Raw genomic sequence first — 27,081 nt, forward strand, 5'->3', positions numbered from 1 at the left:
CTGGACAACAAAAAGTATCCTTAATCTGGGTCTCTAGATAGATTTTAAGGATCTAGTGAACTTGGATGAGAAAAAAAAATACATTTATTATCACTAACCTCTAACTGAAATTTAACATTTTCTTCTATAAATATCAAGAAAAACCACTCTTCCAAGAGGGACCTTATAGGTTTCACTGGACTGCCAAAAAATAGCATCACACAAAATAGTTCAAGACCTCCTGCTCTAAGAATTAGGTCCTTATTGAGCAGACAGTTATATTTTAGTTAGCCTGTATCTGTCACTGTTGCTTTCAAAAGACTTTCTTGCTCCAGTTAATGTCACTCTTATTATCTAGGCAGCTCCTTACTCCATTCAAACTTTTCTGCTCTCAAAAAGTTTTCCCCCCAAATCAAACAAACAAATAAATAAATAAGTAAAAAGTTCATCCCTTTGCATCAATGAAATTGAAGGTAAGCTCAAAGCTTACCAGACTAATAAACCTGTAACATATCCTTTTCTCTTATTATTTAGCTGTTAATTGCTGTGATGTTTATCAAATGAATACTCTTAAGTCACACATATTGGCTTTCAGGGAACATGGTCCTATTTTCCATGTCTATATAGTCCAGATATTAACTTTTTTCAAGGTGGTTGTAATTTTCATCTTTTCATTATCTTATACTTGGATCCTTCTCCCAGGCCTGTTTTTACCATGATGAAATGAATACTTACAATTTTTTTAGCATAATGTTTCTAGCAACTCACTCAAGACTTCCAAACTTTTCCGAAATTCACCCCACAATGAGATCATAGAAAATTTGTACATAATCAAATCCTACCCTATTGACCATTACAAAAATGCTACCAATTTCCCCTCCTTAATCATAGACCTAGAGATTCAGAGAAATGTACACTCTCAGGAAAAAGAGAGAGAGAGAGAGAGAGAGAGAGAGAGAGACAGACAGACAGACAGACAGACAGACAGACAGAGAGGAATTTAAGAGCTAGAAATGATCTTTGTGGCCACTAGTTAAAGTCTAACTTGACCAAGAATTCTTTCTATAACTTCCTGGACAAATGACACCTTGCCTCTGCAAGAAGATATCTAAGAGACAGAGTCCACTATTCCTGAAGGAGTTCCTTTCCACTTTTGGGTCACTTAAATTGTTGAGGAATTGTCATTGTGTTTTTAACTGGCTTTGTGATTTTATCATTGTAGGGAGCTACTGATGAATACTTTCCTTTACCAAGGATCATAGAAACTGTATGTGTCAGATGCTGGATGTGAATCTAGTTCTCACTCTGAGATCAGGTCTTTTTAATATGCTGCCTCTCATTGCAAATAAAATCATAATTGTTAATTTTTTTAAATAATTTTAACCTTTTTAGGAGAAAAGTTTTTACAACAAGCCTAACCTACTTTATTATTTCCCCTCATTGCTCATTATTTTGCCCTTTGGGCCCTTATAGAACAAAGAGAATAAATCTAATCTCACTTATACAGGACAACCCTTCAAACAACTGTGTGCAATTGAGCAAGTCACTTAGTTTCTAATGGCCCCAGTTTACTCCACTGCAAATGAAAAGTTGGAATAAGTGGCCTGCATGGTGCTTTCCAGCTCTAGCTCAATGCTCCTGTGTATGACAAGACCTCTGAGGTTGCATCTAGCTCAAGCTCAATCATTTTATGATATCCTACTTCTTTCACCACCTAAATTGGTAAATCTCACGTTATTGGTAAGTGCACACATTTTAGTAGAAAGAGAATTGGCTTTATTAACATTTTGTCTGCACCACCTACTTCATAGGTAAGAATGAATGGACTCAAATCTAAGGCTCTTTGATTTAGTTTAGGCCCTTAGGCTAGTCACTTGACCTACCTAAGTCCTAATTTTCTCAACTGCAACATGAAGAGAGTAGTACATAATCTCTGAGATTCTTTTCTGGCTGAATTCCTATAATCTGAAAACTATCTTCATTTCTAGAACAACTAACTGTAGATGGGGTAAGCCTCTGAAACCTTAGCCCAAGTTGTTTAATATCTTCTTTTCGAGTACGTGAAAGAATTTGGTAACTATAAGACAAGGATGTGGTGTCTTTTGATACTTCAGGAAAGCTATTTTGTGATGCTGCACAAGGTAAATTATTTTGTTCTAATGAACTATTTAAAATTATTTTATTCTCAAGAACAATTCCAAATGGTCTATAAAATCTAAAAATTCTGAGATTGACATTCTAAACACATGATTTTTGCTTTTTTGTTCTTTTCATTTTCTTTTTGTTAAAAAATGAGATGTCCTTTCATGGATGTGAGATGTATTACAAGTAGTTGTTTTCCCTTTCTGTGGTCTGTTTTGCTTACTCATCTCCTTGTACTCCCAAATCAAATTGCATTAGTTAGCTACTTTGAAGGTTAGTGGTAACAATGAGATTCTGGTAGTTAACTTGTTATTGACCTAGGACAGGAGGGGGAAAGGAAGGGATAGAGAAAACTCACAATCTGATTTTTTAATATGACAAGTAATTTTAGTATCAAGCCATCTTTCCTTTTTATTATCTTTTTGGAAAATACATTAAATCAGTAGTAAAGAAGTAGAAGGAGTCATTTAATAACTGACAGAAATGCAAACAAAATGCATTTTGACTGAAAATGAAATAATGCATCATGAATATTCCAAATAGCAATTCCTTATCACATGATTTCTTCAACTATGATCTTTCATGGCCTAATTCACAGGGTCATAGTGAGGGCAGTTCTTTGTAAACCTGAAAGCACCACATAAAGAGGAACTATTATTTTTGTTATGTGGGATTCTTTTTTTTCTGAAAAGAAGTTTATTTGGGAGTTTTTTCTCTATTTTATAAAATAGAGGACATATCAGAACATGAATAAATGATTTCTTGGAAATTTCATAGAATTCTATTCTTTCTAAAGCCCTAAAATCACTTTGTTCTCTCTTAAAAGGTTGTAGTGAAGTATACTATAAGGTCTTTCTTGTCATTATAATGGTACCTTTAGAAAACATGACTCCTGTGCTCTCCCATTTATAACATCTTCTTAATTCATAATGTGTCTCAAAGAGGAGTAAAGAACTCATCCTAAGGTATTGTTAAGTATAAAATTACAAGGACAGTTTCACAGCATTGTCAAGGCCTGCTCTAAGTGGACCGTTCTGCTTTCTCCCACTTCCCTTTAATCCTACCAAGTGTAACATACACTCTAAAAAATATATTTCCTTGGTGTAACTGGACCTAGTAGACACTTGATGTATTGAAACTCCTGCCTGATTATCTATTAGAAACCTCTTGAAATCAACAGGCATCTATGACTAAGATTGTTAAGTAAATTAATTTGCCAGTAAGACTTGATAGAGCCATATTAGAAAGACCAACTCAAAATTCTAAGAAAATATTAAGAAAATCTAAGAAAATGGAACAGGCTGCCTAAGTTCCTCATTCCTGGAAATATTCAAGCAAAAGCCAGGTTACCACTTGGGATTATTATCATAGAGGGAATCTGTGTGCCAAGCAGACAATCGGCGTAAATAGCACATTAGTTTTCTTGTACTATGAACATTCTATGAACTCGGTGAATGAGTGACGTCTCTGCCAAATTCATGCTGTGAAGATACCTTTCCATTTCAAATGTGTGCTCCAAGCTAACATATCTATTAGAAAGTGAGACAAAGCATATAATAACTCCAACTAAAATGTGTTATCTTGTTTTCAAATGTTTCAAGGAAAAGTTGTTTCCATCATAAGATTATTAAAAATAAAGGATATATATGTATATATATGCATATATATGTTTGTATCTCTATATATGCATATATATAATCTGTGTATATATACGTATGTATATATATGTGTGTGTGTATATATATACATATATATACATACATACATACATGTGTTTTTGTGTATGTATGTATGTGTGTGTGTAAGTATGTATATGTATCCTCTTCCAAATTCATGGATTTCCTGAAATCTATCCAGAGATCCCTTGGTTCACAAATCTCAAGTTAAGAATTCCCAACTGGTCCAAGTCCTTTATTTCATCAGTAAGGGATATGACACCCACAATGGTCAAGTGAGTTGCCTGAGATCATACAACCAGCCAACAATGTGCAGAATTGGAAATGACAATCCAGTCTTTTGATTGTGTTACTTTCTATTGCAGCACCCATGGAACTAGAAAAGCCTATGGACCCATTCTCAGAATAATGTGATTTAAAGAGAATCTGGCAGTCAGAATCCAAGCTGAGTTTTGTAGCCAGAACAGCATTGTTGACCTGAACACCCAGGAGCAAGGAAGGATGGGGAGTGGAACTCAGATCAGCAGGACTTACTCGGCGGACCTGCCTTTGAATGTGAACTTGGTGGGACTAATTCTATGTCAGAATGAAGCTAAATTGTGAACCTTGCCTGCCTCCTAACCCTCAGGGACTAAGGTGTTATGAGGGAACTATACGTTCAAGGTACTGGGGAAAATATTTATATATTTGTTCTTCTTATAACTTTGAAGTAAATATCCCTTTCTAAAAGCTAATTAAGGGGCAGCTAGGTGGGGCAGTGGATAGAGCACTGGCTCTGAAGTCAGGAGGACCTGAGTTCAAATCCGGTGTTAGACCAAAAAAAAAAACCTAACACTTACTAGCTGTGTGATCCTGGGCAAATCACTTAATCCCAAATGCCTAAACAAAAACAAAAACAAAAAACAATAAAAGCTAACCAACATCAAGTTGTTGAATGTAACTAGAGTCCTAGTCATTGACTCTTTAACAACGGGGAAGAACACTAATGACAGTGGAGAAGAATGTCACTCTAAGTCCTGAAAGTCACCCTGCAATCCTGAGGGGATATGTAGCCCAAGCAACTTAGAGAGAATTGGCCCGGACATACCTGCTATGCCCCCGCCAGACATGACTGCAACAAAGAGAGCCAGAGCTGACTTAGGCCATTTTGAAGACACTAAAAGTTCTGGCTATGCAACCAGTGAACAAAAGTCTCTTCTCAACCACATGGCAGTCTGTCTGGAACCATCTGGAATAAATTCATGCATACTCTAGGGTCTCCAAGGCATTTCCCTCCCAAGTATTCTCAATTTTCCCAGGACTACCATCCTCTATATAAAGATACTGTCTCAGCAAGCTGATGGGGTCATGCACTTGACCCCAATTATACATATTATTAGCTACAATGAAGCAAGAATAGGCAATAAAACATACTGCTGACTCAAAGTAGTTGGAGAGCCTGGCTGAGCAGATGAAAAGAAGGAAGTAACTAAGAAAATCCAGAGAAGCTTTAGGAAGTCTGCTTTGCATAGGTTCTTGAAGACGCAGGTTGGTGACCTTTTCTCTAGAGTAATTTCTTGGAAGTATCCTCTGATGGCTTCTAAAAAAGGAGGCAGAGAAGATAAGAAATTCTCTGAGAAACAGACATTACAAGGCTATTGGAATTAAGAATAAGGAACTGAGGAAACAGTTTATAGATTAGAACTGAGGAAATAATTTCTGGATCAGGAGTGAGAAGGCTGACTTAAGTATAGGCTTAAGAAGGTCTTGGAGAAGCAAATAAAAAGAAATCAGGAGTTCAGGGTTGCCATAGGTATAAGGCTACAGATACTGCTCATCAAAGTACAACAAATGTGAGGTATCTTATTCAGAAGAGGGAGTGGTTGGGTTACTGGTCCAAGCCCCGAAGCAGTGAATTTACCTGGTTGGAAGAAATCAAATTGTGTGTGAAAAGAATCAAGAAAGGAATGGATGGGACATTAATTGTCCTCAGCTAGGTGGAACAATGGATAAAATGCTCAGACTAGAGTAAGGAAGACCTGAGTTCAAATCCTACTTTAAATATTTACTAGCTGGGCAGCTAGGTGGCACAGAGGATGAAGCACCGGCCCTGAAGTCAGGAAGACCTGAGTTCAAATCCGGCCTTACACCAAACACTTGACATTACTAGCTGTGTGACCCTGGGCAAGTCACTTAACCCCAATTGCCTAAAAATAAAAAAAGAATACTTACTAGCTGCTTGACCATGGACAAGTCCCTTAATCACTACTCTGCTGCCATTTCCTCAGCTATAAAATGGAGATAATAAAGGAGTGTGGTTGTTATTAGTTATGGTTGTTATGCTTTTTATGACTGTTAAATGAGACAATATTTGCAAAGTGCCTGACACATAAAGGGCAAATACTCCATGTTTTTTTTCCTTCCCTCCTTTCCTTTCCTTCCTTCCTTCCTTCCTAACCTGAGCATTCAATATACACAGATTGCAAGGGTTTTGTTTTGTTTTGTTTTGTTTTTCAGGGGGGTAGGGCATTGATGGTGGTAGTGGCGGTTTTTGTTTGCTTGTTTCATTTTTTTGGTTTGGTTTGGTCTGGTTTTTATTACTGGTACCATTAAGTAAAAGGTTTCATGGTGGTATCTGGTAAGAAAGAAAACATATTCCAAAGTAGTGACCTTCCTAGAGGGAAAGGGATATGCCTTTGTGATTCTATTTTTCAGGTTCTAAGAGATCCCTGCTGATTCAGATTCACATAAGCTGACTAAATTCATCATGTTAGTATACCATTTCTATTTACATTTTTCTAAGGGACTTGGGACTCTGCCTTTGGCAAAATATGACTTTGAAAGTTTCTGTGGTTCTGCCTCTGCGTCTTTCCTCAAGCTGCTCCCCTATGATGATCTGTTTCCCCTTCCTCATTGGTTAAAAACTGTAACCCACACTAGCAGTCAGACTTGGATAGAGTGCTAGACTTGGAATCAGAAAGATGTTTGAATTCTGCATCATATCTATACATATATATATACACACATACATACATACATACATACATATATATATATACATATATACATACATACATACATATATATATATATATATATATGTATATATATATATATATACCTCATAGGACAGTTAAGAAATAAATGAGATTATATATGTATACACACACACACATACACACTATATATATATATATATATATATATATATATATATATATATATATATATATATATATATATATATATAATAGGGAGAGAGAGAGAGCATTTTGTAGACCTTAGAGAATTTTTTTAAAAATGTTTGCTGTTGCTGTTATTATTCTGTAAAACCCACAGGAAATTCCAGCTCTAGGAAACTATTGATAGCAAGCTGCCCTTCTCACATAGCACTTTCATAGGCATAATTTTGTTAAATATGAATGTGATGAATTGAAAAATATCATGAAATTGAATTTTTTTCTCATTCTAATTGAGTCTATTTCATTATTTAGAGATGAAACTATTGTTTACCATATGGGATGGACTTTCACTAGTGGAGAACCCAAGGCACACCTACATAAAATTGAATTTGATGTCATTATCATTGTTTTCAGAATGAAGCTAATATGGACTGTGAAACTGGGGGACACAGGCATAGAGTAGACATTTCACATGAATAATGTATATATACTTGCAACTAGAATTCAGTTGAGCTCATTGAAATACATAGTTCTTGGATCTTAAGGTGAGTGAAGGAGAAAATGGCACTCACAGCATACTGATCAATTCTGAATCATTTCTCCAACTTTCATTTGATCTCCCTGAATTCTGACTTTATATGGTCATTATAAAAGTTATTACAATATCTCCTTATTTTGCAAAAGAAGGAGTTGAGGCTTATATAGGCCATAGTTAGTAAGTGACAGAAGTTGATTTGAAATCCAGGTCTTTCCTGGATCCCAGCCCAGGGAAATCTCCACATACCATGCTGCTTCAGATTGACTGAAACTTTAGCCTTCAAGTCTCCAAAAGATATTCTGAGTAAACCTCCTTTCTTTCCAAGTTGCAGTCAGTACTCTACCAGGCCCCAGCTTTTCATCCTAAAGCCACATTCCAGCCTTGGAATTCACATACTGGAAGTATCCTCCACCCTTGCAGCCTCTCCCTCTAATTGCATGGTTCTTCTTAGAACCTGAGATAAATTATTATTAATAACTAATGATTTGGGGAGATCTAGAGTTCCTTCTTTTTCTAAAGTCCTCATTTCAAAAGCTCAGTTTCTGAAGGTTGAACTAATTTTCTCCTGAGCTATGATCTAACCCTACCCAACTTTACAAGGAATCTCTAAGGTGAACTGTCCATTGTGTTCTACTCAAGCAAGTTTTGGTGGAGGTAGATCCTTTGTCCTAGATTACCCAAGGCTGAGGATGGTCTGGGCATAGAAATAGTCTCTTTGTCCCAGAGTAACATGATGTCACTCACTAATCCCCTCATTGGACTAAGCCTACTTCTCATTGTAATACCCATTCTCTTATTAATTGTTAACCAACCAAAGTTGATTGCCACCCTCTGGAACACCCACTTTTCCAAGGGCATATAAGCTGTGAGACCACAACCATGATTGTCTTTGGCATTCAAGAGTGCCACTGACGTCTTTTATTAATAAAATGCTAGTATTATTAATAAAATTATTAATTATCCAGAAACTATGTCTCTTCAATTTTTTAAATGTCACAATCTCTATTGAAGGCATGTTTCCAGGCCAGCCATGTCTCTTTCCTCTCCAGAGTTCCACTACAAGGACCCCAAGCCAAGTACTTTTGTCTCCTCCTTTTTTAGTTTTTTTCCTTCTTATGTTGTCTTTTCCCATTAGTTCTTTCAATTTCCTCAATTAATGTTGCTGTTGTTCAGTCATTTCAGTCATATGTGACTCTTTGTGACACTGTTAGGGATTTTCTTGCAAAGATACTGGAGTGGTTTGCCATTTCCTTCTCCAGCTCATTTTATAGATGACAAAAGTGAGGCAAACAGGATTAAGTGACTTGCCTAGGGTCATACAGCTACTGAATGTCTGAGGCCAGATTTGAACTCAGGAAAATGAGTCTTCCTGACTTCAGGCATAACACTCCATCTACTGTATCACCTAACTGACCTTCCTCAACTATAAACAGAGATGATAATAGCACCTACCTTGTAGTGTTGTTGCAAGGATCAAATGAGATATTTATTTAAAAAAAAACACTCGGCAGAGTGTCTAGTATGTAGTAGGCACTTAATAAATATTTGTTCCTTTTCCTTTTCCTTCCCATTAAACTTTTTGAAGGCAGTGACTATCTTTATTTCTCCTTCTAGTCATAATCCCAGCATTTAGGACAGTGTCTAGTATGTAATAAACACTTACTGACTAAATGAGTGGTTAAGCCAACATGACGGGGAAGTGATGGATATGCCAAATGAGTGGATATGTTGGGATAGAGAGTGTATGACTCTCAGGGACTAACTCCTGAAGATCATACTCAAAGGATGGTTGGAATAATTGGAATGGGATGTCGGAGAGAAATTACACTAAAGGGACCAAGGCTCTACCTCGGAAATCAAACAGCAGCCAGGGAAGCAACACTGGGAATGTTTCTGTGTCCAAACTGGGGAAAATTGCTGTTTTATCATCTGGATCATGCCTGACATGGAAGCAAAATCCCAAATTAATCTGAGCTACTCACTGGAGCATTGGTGACTCTCTGCTGATAGGAATTTTACTTTAACTTAATTTATTTAATTTATTTCTAGATTACGGAGTAGGACAAGAGCTGGTTTTCACCAAGAAGATGACAGAAGAACTACTGAGGATAAATTAAAGAATCATAGATCTGAGAGTAGAAAAGACCTGGGATCATCTAGAATGACTCTCTCAGATTACAGATTAGAAAGCTAAGGTACAGGGAGGTCAAATGACTGGACCAAGGTCACAGGTGCAGAGTAAGCATCAGAGGTAGAGATAGAAACTACTGGAAACTACAACCTCTGATTCCAAAATCAGTGCTCTATCTACTTTATCTGGATGTCTCCTTTAACAAGCTTATCAGATATGTGTCTGAACAGCAATAATTCAAAAACCAGAGACCAAATGATAGAAATTGAGAGTACTCATATTCAAGAGAGCAGAGAAAGATGAGCTAGGGAAAGCTTGGGCAAATGATCAGCAACCAGAATATTTATGGGAGTTGAGGTAAAGGAATGAGATGAGTGACCAAATACCCTGGCTCACTCTCAGGAACCAGATGGGTTACAGTAAGAAGGCATCAACAAGCATTTATTCAGTACCTTTTCTGTGCCAGGCACTTTGCTAAATGCCCAGAAGAAAGAAGCATAGCAATATAGATAGGCCTTGGACACTGAAACAACTTGCTTTTTAACATCAGTTGATTTGAGTCATCAACTACTACTACTAATAATAATTAATAATAATATTAATAATAGCTATCTTTATATAGTGCTTACTACATTTTAAGTACTTTACAAAGATTATCTAATTTTATCCTCCCAGCAACAATGGAAGATAGGTGCTATTATTATCCCTGTTTTACAGTTGAGTAAATTGAGGGACTTGCCTAGGGTTATACAGTTAGTAAGTGTCTGGATTTGAACTCAAGTCTTCTTGACTCTAGGCACAGTGCTCTATCTGCTACCCCACCTCCCTTCATCCTCTCTCTCTAAGAACCAATGTTGAGCAAATCCAACCTGGAATCTTGGAGATGATGATGCCTCCAAATCACTTACAGGTTGAATAGTAAATTAAAGTGAGTCCAACAGCCAAGGGAAATCATGTAACAAGAGAATTTGAGCTCAGGAGAAAAGACAAAGGGAAGAGTTCAAACTCCCAAATAACATCACCAAGTTAAAGAATGTGTGGTGAAACTTTCTGTGGGGCAAGATAGGACAATCTCCTGGTACGATTTTTTTAAAAAGTAAGTGTGTGTGTGTGTGTGTGTGTGTGTGTGTGTGTATGTCACAATATAAGGAATGCAAGATTTATACTAGGACTAGGTTATTTATAACAGAGACCTTCCAATGAAAAGAAGAATTAGACATTTTTATATCTCTGATATGCCATTTGTAAAATATTCTCACAATAATACAATGAGGTAGGTAATAGAAGCATTATAATTCCCAAAAGAACAATTCCCAGAGAAACCATGGCTTAGAGAGGTTAATGAACTTGCCTAAGGCCAAAGAACTAAGTGATAGAATCAGGACTTGAACCCAGGCTTTGGACTTCAAAGTTCAATGCTCTTTGAAATATGCTTAAATTTTTTAGGTGGGAGGAGATAATTTTGAAAATCATTATTACTTTGGCTTGAGTTTTTGCTTTTTTATTTGTCCTAATCAAAACAGGGGCCATGGGAATGTAGTCATAAAAGAGGAACTTGCCAGGAAACTGCATCAGAAAGAGTATCTAGACGGCTGTCTGACCAAAAATGCTGTTGTGGTCATAGTAATGACATCCTATCTACTGAAAGGATTCAAGTTTGGGGAAAGTCAGGAATTCTGGATGATCCTGGCATCTTCAGTGCTAAGGGGACAACAGGGCAATTCCAAGCAGTTGTTAAAAGACCTACCATGTAGAACAGTAGATAGATTGCCAACATCAATGAAAGCTGTAATTGTGGGGGGTTTTGTTTTGTTTATTTGTTTTTTTCCCTCAATGTAGAAACAGGAAAAGACAGAGCTGTCTTGTATATGCTTATTTAGATACTATCTTTCCCAAAAGAACATGAGTTCTTGGAGTTGAGGAACTACTTTCATGTTTTTGGTTTTCTTTGCATCTCAGCATTTAAGGCAGTGCTTGGAACATAGTAAGCACTTAATAAATGCCTATTGATGAAAAGGGATAGCAATGTGGTTCATACCAAGCTATTGCTAATAAGCTATTTAAATAAAGCTAATGTTATTTTATAACGATGATGATTATCTATTATCTGGCAATGTCCATTGATAAGATTAAAGGTTGGTCTCAGCAATCTCCTCTAGTCAAGCTCACTTCTCCTGTAGAGCCCTGGGCTAGAGAAAATTCCTGGGAATGTTTGCTTTGCCCAGAACATCTGAAACCACACTAGACAATTCTAATTTGTATTCACTTAAGAACAACTCTGAAAATGTAAGTTTGCTATTACTGAGTCATTTTTCAGTCATGTCCAACACTTCAAGAGCCCATTTGGGGTTTTCTTGGCAAAGATGGTGGAGTGGATTGCCACTTCCTTCTCTAGCCCATTTTACAGATGATGAAACTAAGGCAAACAGAGTTACATGAATTGTCCAGAGTCACACAGCTAGTAAGTGTCTGAGGACAGATTTGAACTCAGGAAGATGAGTCTTCCTGACTTCAGACCTGGAGTTCTATCTACTGCACTACCTAGCTGCCTCAGAAAGGTAGGTTACTGTGTGACATGTTAGTCAGGTAATTCTCACAAATGCATCCTCTACCTAGTTCAGGCCTTTGCCATCTCTTGCTTATGATACTGCAACAGCCTTCTAATTTGTCTCCCTGATACAAGTCTCTCCTTACTGTAATATATCCTCATATCCTCTATTCAATCAATTGCCAAGGTAATTTTAGTGAAATGTAGTTCTAAACATGTTACTCCACTATTTTATAAACTGTAGGAGCTCCTTATTACTCTCTAGGAACAAAAATTAACTCTCCCCCCAACCACCACCACCCATATGTAAAGCTTTTCAGCTCTTCACAACCTAGACCCTTCCTACCTTTCCAATCTTCTTGGAAATTGCTCTTCACTCACTCTGTGGTCCAACCATACTGACTTGATGGTCCTCATGCATCATGTTCCATTTCCCCTCTCTGTACCTTTTGCTCTGGCTATGCACCATGCCTGGAATACTCTCCCCTCCCCACTTCTGCCTCTGAGAATTCTTGGCTTTCTTATGACTCAGCTCCAGGGCCACCTTCTGCAGGAGGACTTTCCCAGGTTCCCTCAGCCCCAGCTGCTAGTACTGCCTCCTTCTACTTTAAATATGTGTTTTATGTGCCTCTTTCTATACATGTCTCCCCTATTAGGATGTAAAATCTTTGAGGCCAAAGACTGTTTTTCTTTTCATCCTTAGAACTTAGCACAGTACCTAACAGAAGGGCTTAATAAATGTTTATTGAGTGATTGATGTAAGATGCAGAGAAAAAGGCTGAGACTGTATGGTCTTAATAAAGGGATGTATTAGTCTTATTATTACCTTTATGAAATTAGCGTCATGCATTTTTGTTCCATAAAACACTATGACTGTTTGTCTTAGAATCTCCTATGATGACAATTCTGAAAATTCCTCTTCCTTAGGCTTAAGAACTTGAGAGGTAAGAAGTACTCTCTTTCAACTTATTTTCTTCATCTATAAAATGAAGGGGTTAGACCGTATATTATATAAGCTTCCATCTAGCTCTAACAATCTGTGGATAGATATAACTTTGACAAGGATTTTTGGCCAAAAACAATAAAATTCTGACTTCAATACTTTTTACTAATTAGCCCTTTCAGTCTACTCTTACTAACCACTTAGTCACTCTGAGGTTCATTTTCCTCACCTTTGTGACCATGGGAAGGCATTCAAGCTCTCTAAATTTCAGTTTTTAATCTGTAAAATGCATTAGAAGTACTTACAGTATTTAATATAAGTCCCTTAGGAGGTGCAGTAGACAGACTGCTGGCCCTGGAGTTAGGGAGACTCATTTTCCTGTGATCAAATCTGGCCTCAGCCACTTACTAGCTGTGTGACCCTGGGCAATTCACCTTGGTTGCCTCAGTTTCCTCATCTATAAAATGAACTGGAGAAGGAAATGGCAAACCACTCCAGTATCTCTGCCAAGAAAACCCCAAATGGGGTCATGAAGAGTCAGACATAACAGATATCTAAAGGAGGTACTTTGTAAACTTTAAAGCCCTATGTATATGTGAGTTATGAATATTATTATTAATCTTGTATACCTTACAGTGAGATGAGAACAGGTGAGAGGAGATATAGATATATAGATATATACGTGTGTTCGTGTGTGTGTAGAATACACATATATGTATGTATTTGTGTATATATATGTGTGTATATATGTATGTGTGTAGATAGATAGATAGATAGATAGATAGATAGATAGATGCCATTGAATCTATATCTTCTACCATTAGATGATATAAATGTTATCCATTAGGCAAGTGAGTCCTACAAAAGAGCAGGGACAAAGGTAGCGTGGAATGTGATCATCAGCTGACTTTTGAGCTTGGAATTGCTGGTGGAATACAGTCAGAAGGGGGAAAAAAATCATCCTCCTGCCATTTCTGCAGGCATCATTTTTAAAGTAATCAGACATAGAAGGCATGAGTGAAAAAGGACCGCTAAAGATACATTCATATGGGGACCCTGACAGCCTGCATTTGCTGAATGTGAAGAGACAGCTAAATGTTCATCCTCATTTATTTAAAAGGATGCAGCTGTGGTTAGAAATAAGAAGGCCTAAACTTCATCAGGTGACTTTGAGCAAGTTGCTTAATGTCTCAGCATTTCATTTCCTATTCCTAGGAAATGGAAGTAATTATTATTGCTATCAGATAGAACATGTCTTTAAGATTTTGAAAGAGGATTCATTTGTATAAAATCTTTAAAACCATAACTTGGCACAGCCCAGCATAAAAGTGCTAATCATGGAACAGCACAAATTAAACATCTGTTTTCATTGTCTTAGAAGTTCCTATTATGTAACAAAGAAACTCCTACATTGACGTATACATCAAAAGAAGCAATGCAGTGCAATGAAAAGAAAACCAGATTTGGTGTTGGAGGACCATGGTTCAAATCTTAACCCTATCACAGGATACATTTGTAACCTTGAGTGTGTCATTTAACATCCTCTGACCTCAATTTCCTTATTTGTAAAATGAGAGAGTTGGGCTCAATGATGTCTTCATTCCCTTCCAGCTCCTGATCCCATGCACCGGTATTTTGATGTTAGCTAACTGGAAATATGTTAGAGACAGAAAACAGTGCTATTGTGTTACCATGAAGTTAAAACCATGGGGCAGAATGGTAAGGGAAAACCTGGGAGGCAGTTTGGTTATCACTGTCCTTAAATAACACCCCTGAAATCTATAAAAGGAATTAAAGAACTCAGAGAAGGTTTTTAAAGTTTACATAAACATTAAGAGGGGGAAAGACTCTATTAAGACTAAATAGAGCCTGTTTCCCAAATAATGTTTCAAATTAAAAAAATGCAACCACTATCAATTTTGCAACAAAAATTTCTTGGGAGTTGTTTTTAAAAAAGAACATTTGAATACATTTTTGTACTTCAAATTATACAAACACAATTACTTTAAAAAATGACCCCATATTTCCCCCCCTAAATATCAGACTCTATATACCATTGCTAATTCATCCGTATCTACCCCGCAAGAAGGCTGGTTGTCCTCCTCCAGAAGTGATTCCTTTCTTGCCTCCTGCAGCCTTCATGTCTTAGATGACCACCTAGAGTTGGGGAAGTATAACAAATCCCCGAGGGTATCCAGCAATAGATCTGAGCTAGTCTCCTGTCATTGAATGACCATAGATTATTGGGTAAATATCACAGACAACATCCTATGGGAAGCCTATCTCTTCACTGTAGTTATTCTTTTACTACTCAAATTAATTCCTTGCTCAAATTAAAGTAGCAGATATATTTATCTAATTACTTACTGTATTCCCTCAACAGATTTTTGAGAAAGACAGACATTGTGTATGGCTTTTTTTTTGGAGAGGTGGCAGTCATCTTTTTATCTGCTTGGCACATAGTGCTTGGTACATAGTAGGTATTTCAATATGTGCTTGTTGAATTTAATTACATTGAGTTGATGATATTTGCACTTTCTCCACTTCTAATTTAACTGAATCAAGAAAAGATATACTCAGCTTCTGAAACTAATTTTGTAATTTCAGAATACCCCAAGGCAGCCTGGATGCGCTTTGATATAAAGTTGCTACTGCTGTCTCTTTAAAATCTATTTTCACCTAAATGTTGGCTTCCTGCAGATGCTTCTCCTATCTATCAAAAGTGACATTAGCTTAAACAAAACATCTCTCAAGTTCCTTTTTTTCCTCTAAAGAATAACTCACTAGGGTAAGAACAGATTCATAAAAGCTATTGGAAAGAAACAAAGAATGAGTTTTTTAAGTATTTTGAGGAGTTCCCAAAACACCCAATTAAATACCATTTCTTAAGACAAGGAGAGTTTCAGAGAAAAGATAACTGATGAATGTGTGATCTTTTTGCCTTCCCCCATATAGGTATTAAATTGATAAATAGACGGAACATTATTAGGATTCAATGATCAATGCTGCTGTTACGTATTTCATATAAAAGGCATGTGCAAATTGGTTGGATGTGTTTATCCTCATTTTGCAGGCAAAGAAATAGAGGTCTGAGGATGCTGTTATTATGTGCCCAGTATCACTGTCTAAGTTACTGCCAGAATAAAGATTAATATTCACATTTTCTGAACTTCTGGTCCAGTGCTCAGCACACTGCCTCTCACTGCCTCTTAGAATCATAATAAGTCTCCTTCTTTTACTAACATCAATTTGAAGAGAAGGACCACCTGTGGAGGTTTCTTTGTTACTAGAAGTGAATTAAAATTTAACTGTTCAAGGGGATTATCAGCACAGAAAACTGCAGATCTTCCCTTAACTGTGATAGATAACATTAGCAGAGAACTGCCACTTTTTTTCCCAATAATAGCACTGAATCAGCTCAACAAAGAAAGTCACGAGGAAGTTGCATATACTTCAGATTAATTAAACTGTCACTATTTAATACCACCCTATTTTTACTCATACAATGTATTGGTGGATATTAAGGGACTGTCCTGGCAAATAGCACAACCACTTTGGGCACATTTCCTCAGATGTGTCCCTTTGAATTTCCCTGACTCTTAGTTTCATGACTAATGTGGGAATAAGATACTCCCACATCTGCCTCATGTGGGTTTTTTTAAATGAGGATGAGGTAATACATGTTAAAGCCCTTTATAAAAATCAGTCAACAAGCAATCATTAATCACCTACTATGTGCCAGGAATTGTGCAGTAAAACCACAAAGTGGTTTATTTTATTCACACTTTACAAAATATCTAGCATTCAGACCCTCATAACTCTTCATTTATATTATTGTATGAATCTCCTAATTGATCTTCCTGCTTCTGGCCATACAAGAGTATGACCTCTCCAATCCATTCTTCACACTGCTGTCAAATTAATATTTCTAAGATGCATATCTGACCATGTCACTCCTCCACTCAAAAGATCTTAATCTTGTTTCCTCTAGATTAAATACAAAGTCTTCTTTTGGCATTTAATGTTTGGCATTCAGAATTCCCTAGAATCTGGCCCTCACCCACCTCTCTAGGCATATTTCATATTGTTTCCCTTAATATACTCAGTATTCCAGCCAAACTGGATTACTAGCTGATGTCCAAACATGACTTGTCATCTGTCATCTCTGTGCCTTTGCAAAGGGTGTCATATGTGCCTGGAATATATTCCCTTCTCACCCCTGCCTCTTGGAATCCTTAGCTTCCAATGTCTCAAGTGCCACCTCTTACACGTGGTGCTTCCTGAGCACCCCTGTTCTTAGTATTCTCTTCCTTTTGAATTCTTTTTTTCTTCAAGATGAGGCCCTTGATTTTATCTAAATAGGTAGCCTCCAGTGAGGACCTCCTTCTCCTGACGCAGTTGGCATTTGTCCTCCAACATACAGTCTTAGAGTTTTGCCTGATGTGCTAAGAGGTTAAATGATTTTCCTAGAGTCACATAGCCAGTATGTGTTAGAGGTGGGTGAAACCTGAATCCATGTTTTTCTGTCTCCAAAATCAACTTTACATCCAATTCACCATGGTGATTCTCATATTTACTTTGACTTAGCTGTCTATATGTTGTATCCCCCCCTAGAAGAAAGCAAATTCCTTGATGGAAGGGATTGTTTCATTTTTTCTTTATATCTCCAGTGCCTGACACATGGTATGTAGTAATTAAATGTGTTGAATTTTAATATAGCTTTTGTTAAACAGAATAATATGTTGTAGTCCTACAATGAGTACTCTTGGAAAAGAAATATGCATAGACACATATAGATGCATATTGAAAAATAATTATACAGGGTCACTATGTATATGTATATGTATATGTATATATATGTGTGTGTGTGTGTGTATATATATATGTGTGTGTGTGTATATACACACGCACACACACATACACACCCATACATATATATATGCATGTAAGTACATATATTTCTGTGCAAAGTTTTCATTTAACATTTCATTCAATTGAAATAAAATATTTTATTTATTTTTAACATTTCTGTTCTCATTTTTGTTTTTTCTATTATCATTTCACATAATAAAAGCATCATTGTTCATCCTCTCAGGTTTTGTCTAAGTAAAATTTTGGTGATGGTTTATATTCAGACTCTGAGGTAAATTTAACCACTTATTAGGTGACTAGGTGGCACAGACACTTAATAGCTGTATAACACCCTAGGCAAGTTATTTAACTTTTTTGTCCCAGTTTCCTCATTTGGAAAATAGGAGTAATAACAGCACCTATTTCCCAGGATTATTGAGCTAATGGGTAAATGTGTGTAAAAGTGCTTCAAAAACCTTAAAACACTACATATATGCTAGGTATTAATGTTATCACTACACTAGTATCATGATTGACTAATTCAAGTAACCCATTCCCTAAATAAGTTAAATGCATTAATTTCACTCTATCCCTTATTTCAGATATAAAAGGTAAAAACACAGGGATGATTTTTGAAGAAATGGATACTATACTGAAAATAAAAAGCACTTAATAGTGCCTTTACTATCATGTATTTACTACCTTGCCAGAATTTCCAAACAGTTCTATCCTGTTAGTTCTTTCAATATTAATTCTTCTGAATCCAATTCATACTCCACAAAAAAAAAACCCATTCCCCTTCTTTCCTGCTTTCCATTTTGAAAACTCTTGTATTCTGTGTGCACTAAAGTGTACTTTTTTCCTTTTCCTTTCTCTGGCAAACAGGAGACATATTTAATGGATTTGTCTTTTTCAGTTTTGAGTGATACTATTTATAATTTAGATTTTATCTCCAGAAGTGAAATGTCCAGTTCTTCCTGACTGAATTAATTTTCTTAGGGGCAGGATGACCAAAGACACATAGGTTTTAGATGACATTTCCTGACTATCCTGGGACTCAAGGACTTCTAAAATTTGGCTCCAACTTATTTTTCCAGTTTTATTTCCCATCATATCCCTTGAAAACATTGTATGGTCCAGCCAGACTGGACTGTGATCTAGCCATTCCTGAGTTTATCCAACCTTCTTCAAGTTCCAGGTATTTTTTCCCTGGTATGTGTTTCTTCCTTACCTCTGCCTGTTGAAATACTTCTCTTTGAGACTTAGCTTAGGTACCATCTCCTCCATGAAAATGTCCCAGCTGAAAATGACTTTTCCCTCTTCAAAATTTCCCAGAGTGCTTTGTCTGGATCTCTTCTTCATACTTCTCTTCAGCCCCTAACATGGTGCCTTTCACAGATAAACTGCTTGACATTTTGCCCTTATTTTGTACACAATGATTCACCAAATAGAATGTAAGCTTCTTGAAAGAAGGGACTTCTTCCCTTTTTTCATTGCAACCCGAATGCCTACTATAGTTCCTGGCACAACATGGCTGCTTCATAAATATTTGTTCAATGACCTATTGATTGAGGTATAGAGATCAGCATAAGCAAAGATGTTGAGGCAGAAAAAATCAAGGTATTTTCCAGAGGTGGGAAATGTCCGTGGGAACAGACATTAAGTCAACTTAGCTGGCGTGCAGCATTTGTAGAAGATAGTAATGTTAGATAAAGCTGGAAAGCTAGGATAACACCAGATTGTAGAGGGTCTTCAATGCCAAACAAAGGAGTTCAAACCTAGCATAGAGAACAATAAGGAGTGATTAATGAGTTTTGAGCAGAGGAAAAATGCAAACCTTCTTTGGGGGGCCAACAAGAAGGGTGTCAGGGCCTGTGATTTTTTCAGTGAAGAGAATTTCCCACTATGAAAATTTCCTCTACCAATGTAGATCAGAAATTTGACAATCAGCAAATGTTTATTAAGCACTTCCTATTGCCAGGCACTGTGCTTAACTCTGGGAATATAAATAAAATGAATGCTTACTTGAATAGTGATTATATTCTAACAAGTGTTAGAATGGAACTTCATCAATTTTTAATCTTTGAGAATTGCCTGAGAGCACTGAGGAATGACTTGCCTAAATGATTTGGGTAAGACATTTAATATGTGGAGGCAGCTAGGTGGTGCAGTAGATAGAGCTCAGGCCTTGGAGTCAAGAGGATCTGAGTTCAAATCCAGTCTCAGACACATGACACTTACTAGCTGTCTGACCCTGGCAAGTCACTTAACCCCTACTGCCTCACCAAAAGAAAAAAAAGACATTTAATGTGTGTTAGAGGCAAGACTCAAATCTAGATCTTCTTGGCTTTCAGGCTTGTCCTCTGTCCACTAGACTGGGCTAACTCTTCACACCCCTGGCCAATGAAAATTATGCATATTGACCAGTCAGTTCCCATTCAAGTTATTTATCTAAGCCATAGATATTGAAAAAAATTAAAAATGCATTTTGTAAATTAGTAGATGAATTTGTGGTCAGATAAACTAATGATACAGCCTCTTCAATAGCTGAAATTCTCAAAGGAAATTAATTTGTCTAGAACGAACCAACCCTTGGTCCAAGATCTTTCCTTGAGTATCAGATCAAGTCAAACACAACATTGACATAAGATTGATAGCCTTTGAAAAATAAGATTGTAGCTGCAGAACCAATCAACCTTTCAAAAAAGTTACCTATCAGCTGACTTCCATTCACTTTACTCACTTTTTGCAAGCAGCTCCCTCTCAGTCTTCCCATCATCTTGGTACTCATCCAGCCATCTGTGTGGACAGGAGTATATCGATTAATGGGATAAAATGGTTGGAATGAAATGTATTTCTATGAAAGGAAAATGAAATAAGGAAAATATGTTTTATACTCTATTGTAGACAGAATTTTTTTAATACAAATTCTTATGAATTAAAGTCAAATGAAACCATTCTTAAGAATTTAGTCTTTTAACTCAACTTTCATCCAAAAGGTGATGGAGGACTCTCTAGTAAAAGCACATTAAAGTCTTAGACTGGCTAGTCCAATATATGGGCTTTGCTAAGAATGCCCTGAAGCATGATTAAAAACATAAACTCACATCAATTGGCATTTCTGCTCTTGAGTTATCTATCTATAAGGACAATTTTGGTTCGGTCTTCATGTTGTGCTCTCTCAAAAGAGGAAATATAGAAAGAAAAAGACTGAGTTTTTAGTTCTGTCTCTACCACTTTTCAGCTACGAGATGACATACAAGTTTATTAACCTCAGTGAGTCTCTCTTACTATCTATAACACAGAAACAACAGCACTTGCATTACCTACCTCACAGAGCTGTGAGTAAAGTGCTTTGTAAACCGTAGATTGCTGCAGTTTTACAATATAAGGATCATGCCTTAGGATGAAGATGAGTCTGTGTTTTTAAAAACTTTTCTTGTCTCCATCAGAATCTCCCAAGGTAAAGCAGCTGGATGACAAACTATATCTGCTATCTGATAACCAGTTTAATTAAGTACAGAGAAGCCATTAGGTGATTTTCCTAAATGTTTGCTATGGAGAGCCATCATCATATTTACAATTAAGAAATCAGGCATGCAAACCACAAATGTGTTGACAGATTATTGTAATAAAACTGTTAACTCAATTTTGAATTCTTTCAAGGTCTTCAGAAACTCCATTTAAATTAAAAGAAACCTTTAGTTAAAAAAACTCAGTAACCATAAAATGGAGCAAATGTCAAAAATCACTCTCCTCTGTAAAATCTACTTACTGCTAGAGAAGAAAACCTTCTTTTTCTATTTAACAAAGTCCAGGTGTCAAGTCAATTCTTTGGAGAATCCACTGCCTTATTTAAAGATTACATTCTTAGATTTTATAAAATCAAGTGATATTGATGAAAATAATTGTCTTAACTTTTCTAAACAAACAATATCAAATCAAATCAATTAAATCTTTCATTCACTCAACAATTTTTTTTAAGCACTTGCTATGTTCTGGGCATATTTCATTCTGGGAATATATAGACACAAACAAAATGGGTCCTGTCCTCAGGGAGTTTACATTCTATTGGTAGGAAATAACATGTACATTGAAACTTAAATACAAAATACATACAAAGTAATTTCTGAGGGGAACATTAGCAACTGGGGGAATCAACTAACATCATGTTTATTTTTGAGTGGAATAAAAAGATGCTTGGTAGAATTTTTTTTTAAAATATTTCATTAAAGGAAAATAATTCCAAAATCATGGTGACCTTTTCAAATTTTATAGATCTCCATTCCCTGTTAAAGCAGGTTTCATACAAGTAGTTGCTACTTATGCCAGTTACTGCTTGCCTCAAAAAAAAAAAAGTTCTTTAGACCTGTGGCTTTAACAGCAATAAGAAAAAGGAAAGATCAGTTTGAATAAAGGAAGTGCTACAAACTTCTCCTCCCTAGATACATAATATACAATTGAATGATAAAGCACTGTGCTTGCTAGTTTACAAGTAAAATTGTATTGAGATTAGCATAAGTCATATGAAAGGCAGCTAGGTGGCATAGAAGATAGTATTCTGGGCCTGAAGTGAGGAAGACTGTCTTTCTAAATCCAAATCCAGCCTCAGACACATGCTAGCTTGTGTGACCCTGGGCAACTCACTCAATTCTGTTTGCCTCAGTTTCCTCATCTATAAAATGAGCTGGAGAAGGAAATGGCAAACTTCCAGTATCTTTGCTAAGAAAACCCCAAAAGGGGTCACAAAAAGACAAAACTGAAATGATTTATCAATAACAATGTAGATTATCTAATTCTATTAAAAATTTAGGACTACACATGAGTACAGTGTTCAAAAAGCACCTTTTTCCCTGATGAATGTCATTTTCTTAAGTTTGTCATTCGGTCATTGTCATCTAAGTGTCTCTTCTAAAGCTGCCAGCAAGATTGGACTTAACAGTAATTTGGTAATAAATGGAACATAAATGTTATTGGGTACTTTTCAGTCATTTTTGAAAATTAAGAGTAGCATTTAAAAAAAATCTCTTTTGTACTTCCCTATTATTTTATTAATAGTAATTTTTGTTTTAAAACATGTGCTAAGACAAAACAAAATACCAAATTAGGTTGCATAATTTAGATTTCACCAAGCCTGGGTTCAGAACATCTTAAAATATCAGTCAATACATAAACCGATGCAAAGTGAAGTAAGCAGAACCAGAAGAACATTGTACACAGTAACAGCAATATTGTAGAATGTTCAACATTGAATGACTTAGCTAGTCTAAACAATACAATGATCTAAGATAGAACTTATGATGAAAAATGCTATCTACCTCCAGACAAAGAAATGAAGTAGTCTAAATACAGATCAAAGCATACTTTTAAAAAATTTATTATTCTTGAGTTTTGTCTTTGTTTTCTTTCACAAATAAACTAATATGTAAATATGTTTTGCATGACTGTACATGTATAATCTATATCAAATTGCTTGCCTTCTTAAGGAGGGGACAAGGGAGTGAGGGGGAAAGAGAGGGAGAGAGCTTGGAACTCAAAATTTAAAAAAAGTTAAAAATTGTTTTCACATGTAAATGGAAAACATAGAATGTTTTTAAAAATAAATATTTATCTGGATATTTCTAAATATCTTTATGTTTGGGTAGCAAATATCTCAGTATTCAAGGTAAATTTTTTTTAACTCTTATGGGAATATGGCATTGTTTCTACAAATATCTAAAACCTAAAATTTTCTTCTATAGGAATACATAGTGATATTTATGTATCTTAAAGGTTTTAAGATATTTTAAACAAATGTCAGAAGTTGTTATTTTTTGTCTTTGATTTTGAAGAGGACCAATGACATCACAGGGTAGTGTTGACTCTTGAGTGAATCGGACATAAGTGAAGCAGAGTTGTAAAAAGTCATCATCCTCAGTCTTCCTTCCAGAATCATCAAAGTCCACTGGCAAGACAAAAGTCAAGATGACTGGCCATGGCCTGGGATGCAGTGGATGACCTTGGTATTTTCAATGTCTAATGAAGCTCTAAGCATTTCACAGCACCCTCTTCATCTACCTTCATGATCATTGGTACAGATTGCTTTGATCTGCCCCTTCTACTGGAGGAAGTTTTCACATGCTTGGATTTGAGGCCCATCAGTTACACTCAGGCTAGTTTAGCCCATCTGCTGAGATGGTTTTATTGACATGTGGCTGCTGCCCACTCTACAGCTTCTTGGAGCCACAGGTAAGAGTTGGGTGAGAGGTAGGCACCAAAAATGGAAGAGCTGCCCTGAAAAGGGCTCAGCAAGTCCTCATATCCAGAGGTGCTAGTCCTCCCTAATCACCTTATATTCCCCAAAGGCAAGGGTACTCTTAAACAAACACACAAAGGCCCAAGTACTCTCCACACAGTACCGGCTCAAGGTATTGAGCAATGTTAACAAATCTGGTATAATTTCAAAAGAATATTGGAAGGGGGGTGAAGAACAGGCAAGCAAAGAGCCTATTATTCAGGCCAAATTTTCTAAGGAAAGGATTTTTTCATAAGACCATGGTGATACAAAATTTACCTGCTTATCAACAAATGTTTCCTATCTATTACACATACATACATATATGTATATATATATATGATGTGTGTGCATATAATATATGTGCATATATATGTATGCATATATAATATATATGTATATTTAATTTTCCCCAATTACATGTTAAAATATTTTTACATGCTTTTTTTTGTTTCAAGTTCCAAATTCTATCCCTCCTTCCCCTCTCCCCTTGAGGTAATAAGCAATCAGATATAGATTATACATGTGCAATCATGTAAAATGTTTCCATGTTAGTCATTTTGTACAAGAAGATTTGAATAAAAGAAGAACAAGAGAAAGTAAAAAATAGCATGTTTCAGTTTGTATTCAAACAATATCAGTTCTTTCTCTAGAGGTAGATAGTATACTTCATCATTAGTCCTTTGGGGTTGTCTTGGATCATTGTATTGCTGAGAACAACTAAGTCATTCACAATTCTTCATCAAACAATATTGCTGTTACTGTGTATAACGTTTTCCTGGTTCTGTTCACTTCACAATGCATCAGCTCATGTAAGTCTTTCTAGATTTTTCTGAAATCATCCTGATTGTAATTTCTTATAGCACAATAATATTCCATTACAATCATATACCACAGCTTGATTAGTCATTCCCCAATTAATGGGCATCTCTTCAATTTCCAATTCTCAGCCATCACAAAAAGAGCTGCTACAAATATTTTTGTATAAATAGGTTCCTTTCCTTTTTTTTATGTCTTTGACTACATACCTAGGAGTGTTATTGCTGGATCAAACGGTATGCACAGCAAGTATTTCTCAAGTGACACAATGTACAACATTATGCCATGAATTTGGGGTAATTAAGTTAGAAATAAACATAGTCCTTACACAGAAGCTCATGAACAAACAGACAATGTAACTATGCATGGGTGAAGGAATTGCAAAGGTGATTTAGGATTATTGAATTCAGGGCTGAAAGGAACTTCAGAGGTCTCTAGTTGAAAACCCTCATTCTATAAAGGAACAAATTCTGAACCCCAGAAATTTAATAGCTTGTTCAGAGTTGTATGAGGAGTGAGTAGCAAAGCCAGAATTGAAACTCAAGTCTTCTGACTCCAAATTCAGTATTTTTTCCACTACACAATAGTGCCACTAGTGAACAAAAACTGACTCCTAGTAGCAAAGAAAAGCTGTACCTTTCTAAGACATTTATTCACCAAATTTTCACACAGTTCAGGGGAAGTAGGGATGGGGGAGTAGTGGGGCAGGGAGGGGTGGGTCCCCGCAGGGAGAAGGGTGAGGGATTAGATGATGAGATAGATAAATAGATAAACAGATGGATGGAAAGAAGGAAGGGAGGAAGGAAGGAAAGAAGGAAGGGAAGAAGGAAAGAAGGAAGGAAGGAAGGAAGGAAGGAAGGAAGGAAGGAAGGAAGGAAGGAAGGAAGGAAGGAAGGAAGGAAGGAAGGAAGGAAGGAAGGAAGGAAGGAAAGGAGGTAGGGAGGGAGGGAGGGAGGGAGGGAGGAAGGAAGGAAGGAAGGAAGGAAGGAAGGAAGGAAGGAAGGAAGGAAGGAAGGAAGGAAGGAAGGAAAGGAGGGAGGGAGAGAGGGAGGGAGGGAGGAAGGAAGGAAGGAAGGAAGGAAGGAAGGAAGGAAGGAAGGAAGGAAGGAAGGAAGGAAGGAAGGAAGGAAGGAAGGGCAAGTATAATTACCTTCTGAAGAAAATGAGTTACAGTGTGTTTAACTGATTAAATCAATTTCTGAATGATGAAACAACAAATAGAATCCTGCTCTCCTAACTTCAAGTGCATTGCTCTTTCCTCCACAGTCCTCTGCCTCTGGAGGAATTCATTTGATATTATCCAATGGGGAACTCTTCATTTGAAAAGTTCCCTGGAGGAGCTAGACTTAAAACTATTATTTTAAGGAAAAGAGGGCTTCAGCCTGGCTGATGGTGAGTAGAAAGCTTTCCCATAAATTTGGTACAAACTGGACAAAGGAACAGAGGAAAGGCTGTGTTCAAGGGGAATGTAGGGAAAAGGTCATGGAAAGGAACAAGCATTAATTAAGTGCCTATAATGTGCCAGGAACTGTGTTAAGTGCTTTACAAATATTGCCCCATTTTATCCTCACAACAACTCTTTGAAGTAGGTGCTGTTATTATCTCCATTTTACAGTTAAGGAAACTGAGGCAGATAGAGGTTAAGTAACACAACTAATAAGTGTCAGAGGCTGTATTTAAATTCCAATCTTCCTAACCCCAAGCCCAGGGCTGTATCCACTGTGCTGCCTGGAATGTGGGTATCAATGAAACCTAGACAGGAATGTTAGGTCAGCTTCTATAGAGTCTTGAATATTTGTCTGTAGGAATAAAGGGAAATGCTCTCTGATGGTGAGGGGCATGATTAGATTAGCAGTGTGAGGCAACATGGTTTTGTGAACTAGATATCCAGCCTTTGATTCAGAAGACCTAAGTCTGCTACTAGATCTGCCTTCCACTGACTGTTTGGCCTTGGGAAAGTTACATGAACTCTCCCAGTTTTGGTTTTCTTATCTATAAAATGTGGATAATGATACTTGG

At 36.6% G+C, this 27,081-nt stretch overlaps 1 protein-coding gene across 2 annotated transcripts in view; it reads right to left on the reverse strand.

Moving 5' to 3' along the window:
* RP1 (RP1 axonemal microtubule associated) overlaps nucleotides 1-27,081 on the reverse strand; it is a 655,430-nt gene that overhangs the window by 221,246 nt on the left and 407,103 nt on the right. For both annotated transcript variants that reach the window (XM_021005939.2, XM_078153415.1), the window contains one exon: nucleotides 20,713-20,768. In XM_021005939.2, the coding sequence (XP_020861598.1) occupies nucleotides 20,713-20,768 (56 nt within the window). The remainder of the gene's footprint in view (nucleotides 1-20,712; nucleotides 20,769-27,081) is intronic.

Source organism: Phascolarctos cinereus, unplaced genomic scaffold (assembly GCF_003287225.1).
Source record: "Phascolarctos cinereus isolate Bilbo 61053 unplaced genomic scaffold, phaCin_HiC Scaffold_4;HRSCAF=312, whole genome shotgun sequence".
Taxonomy (NCBI): Eukaryota; Metazoa; Chordata; class Mammalia; order Diprotodontia; family Phascolarctidae; genus Phascolarctos; species Phascolarctos cinereus.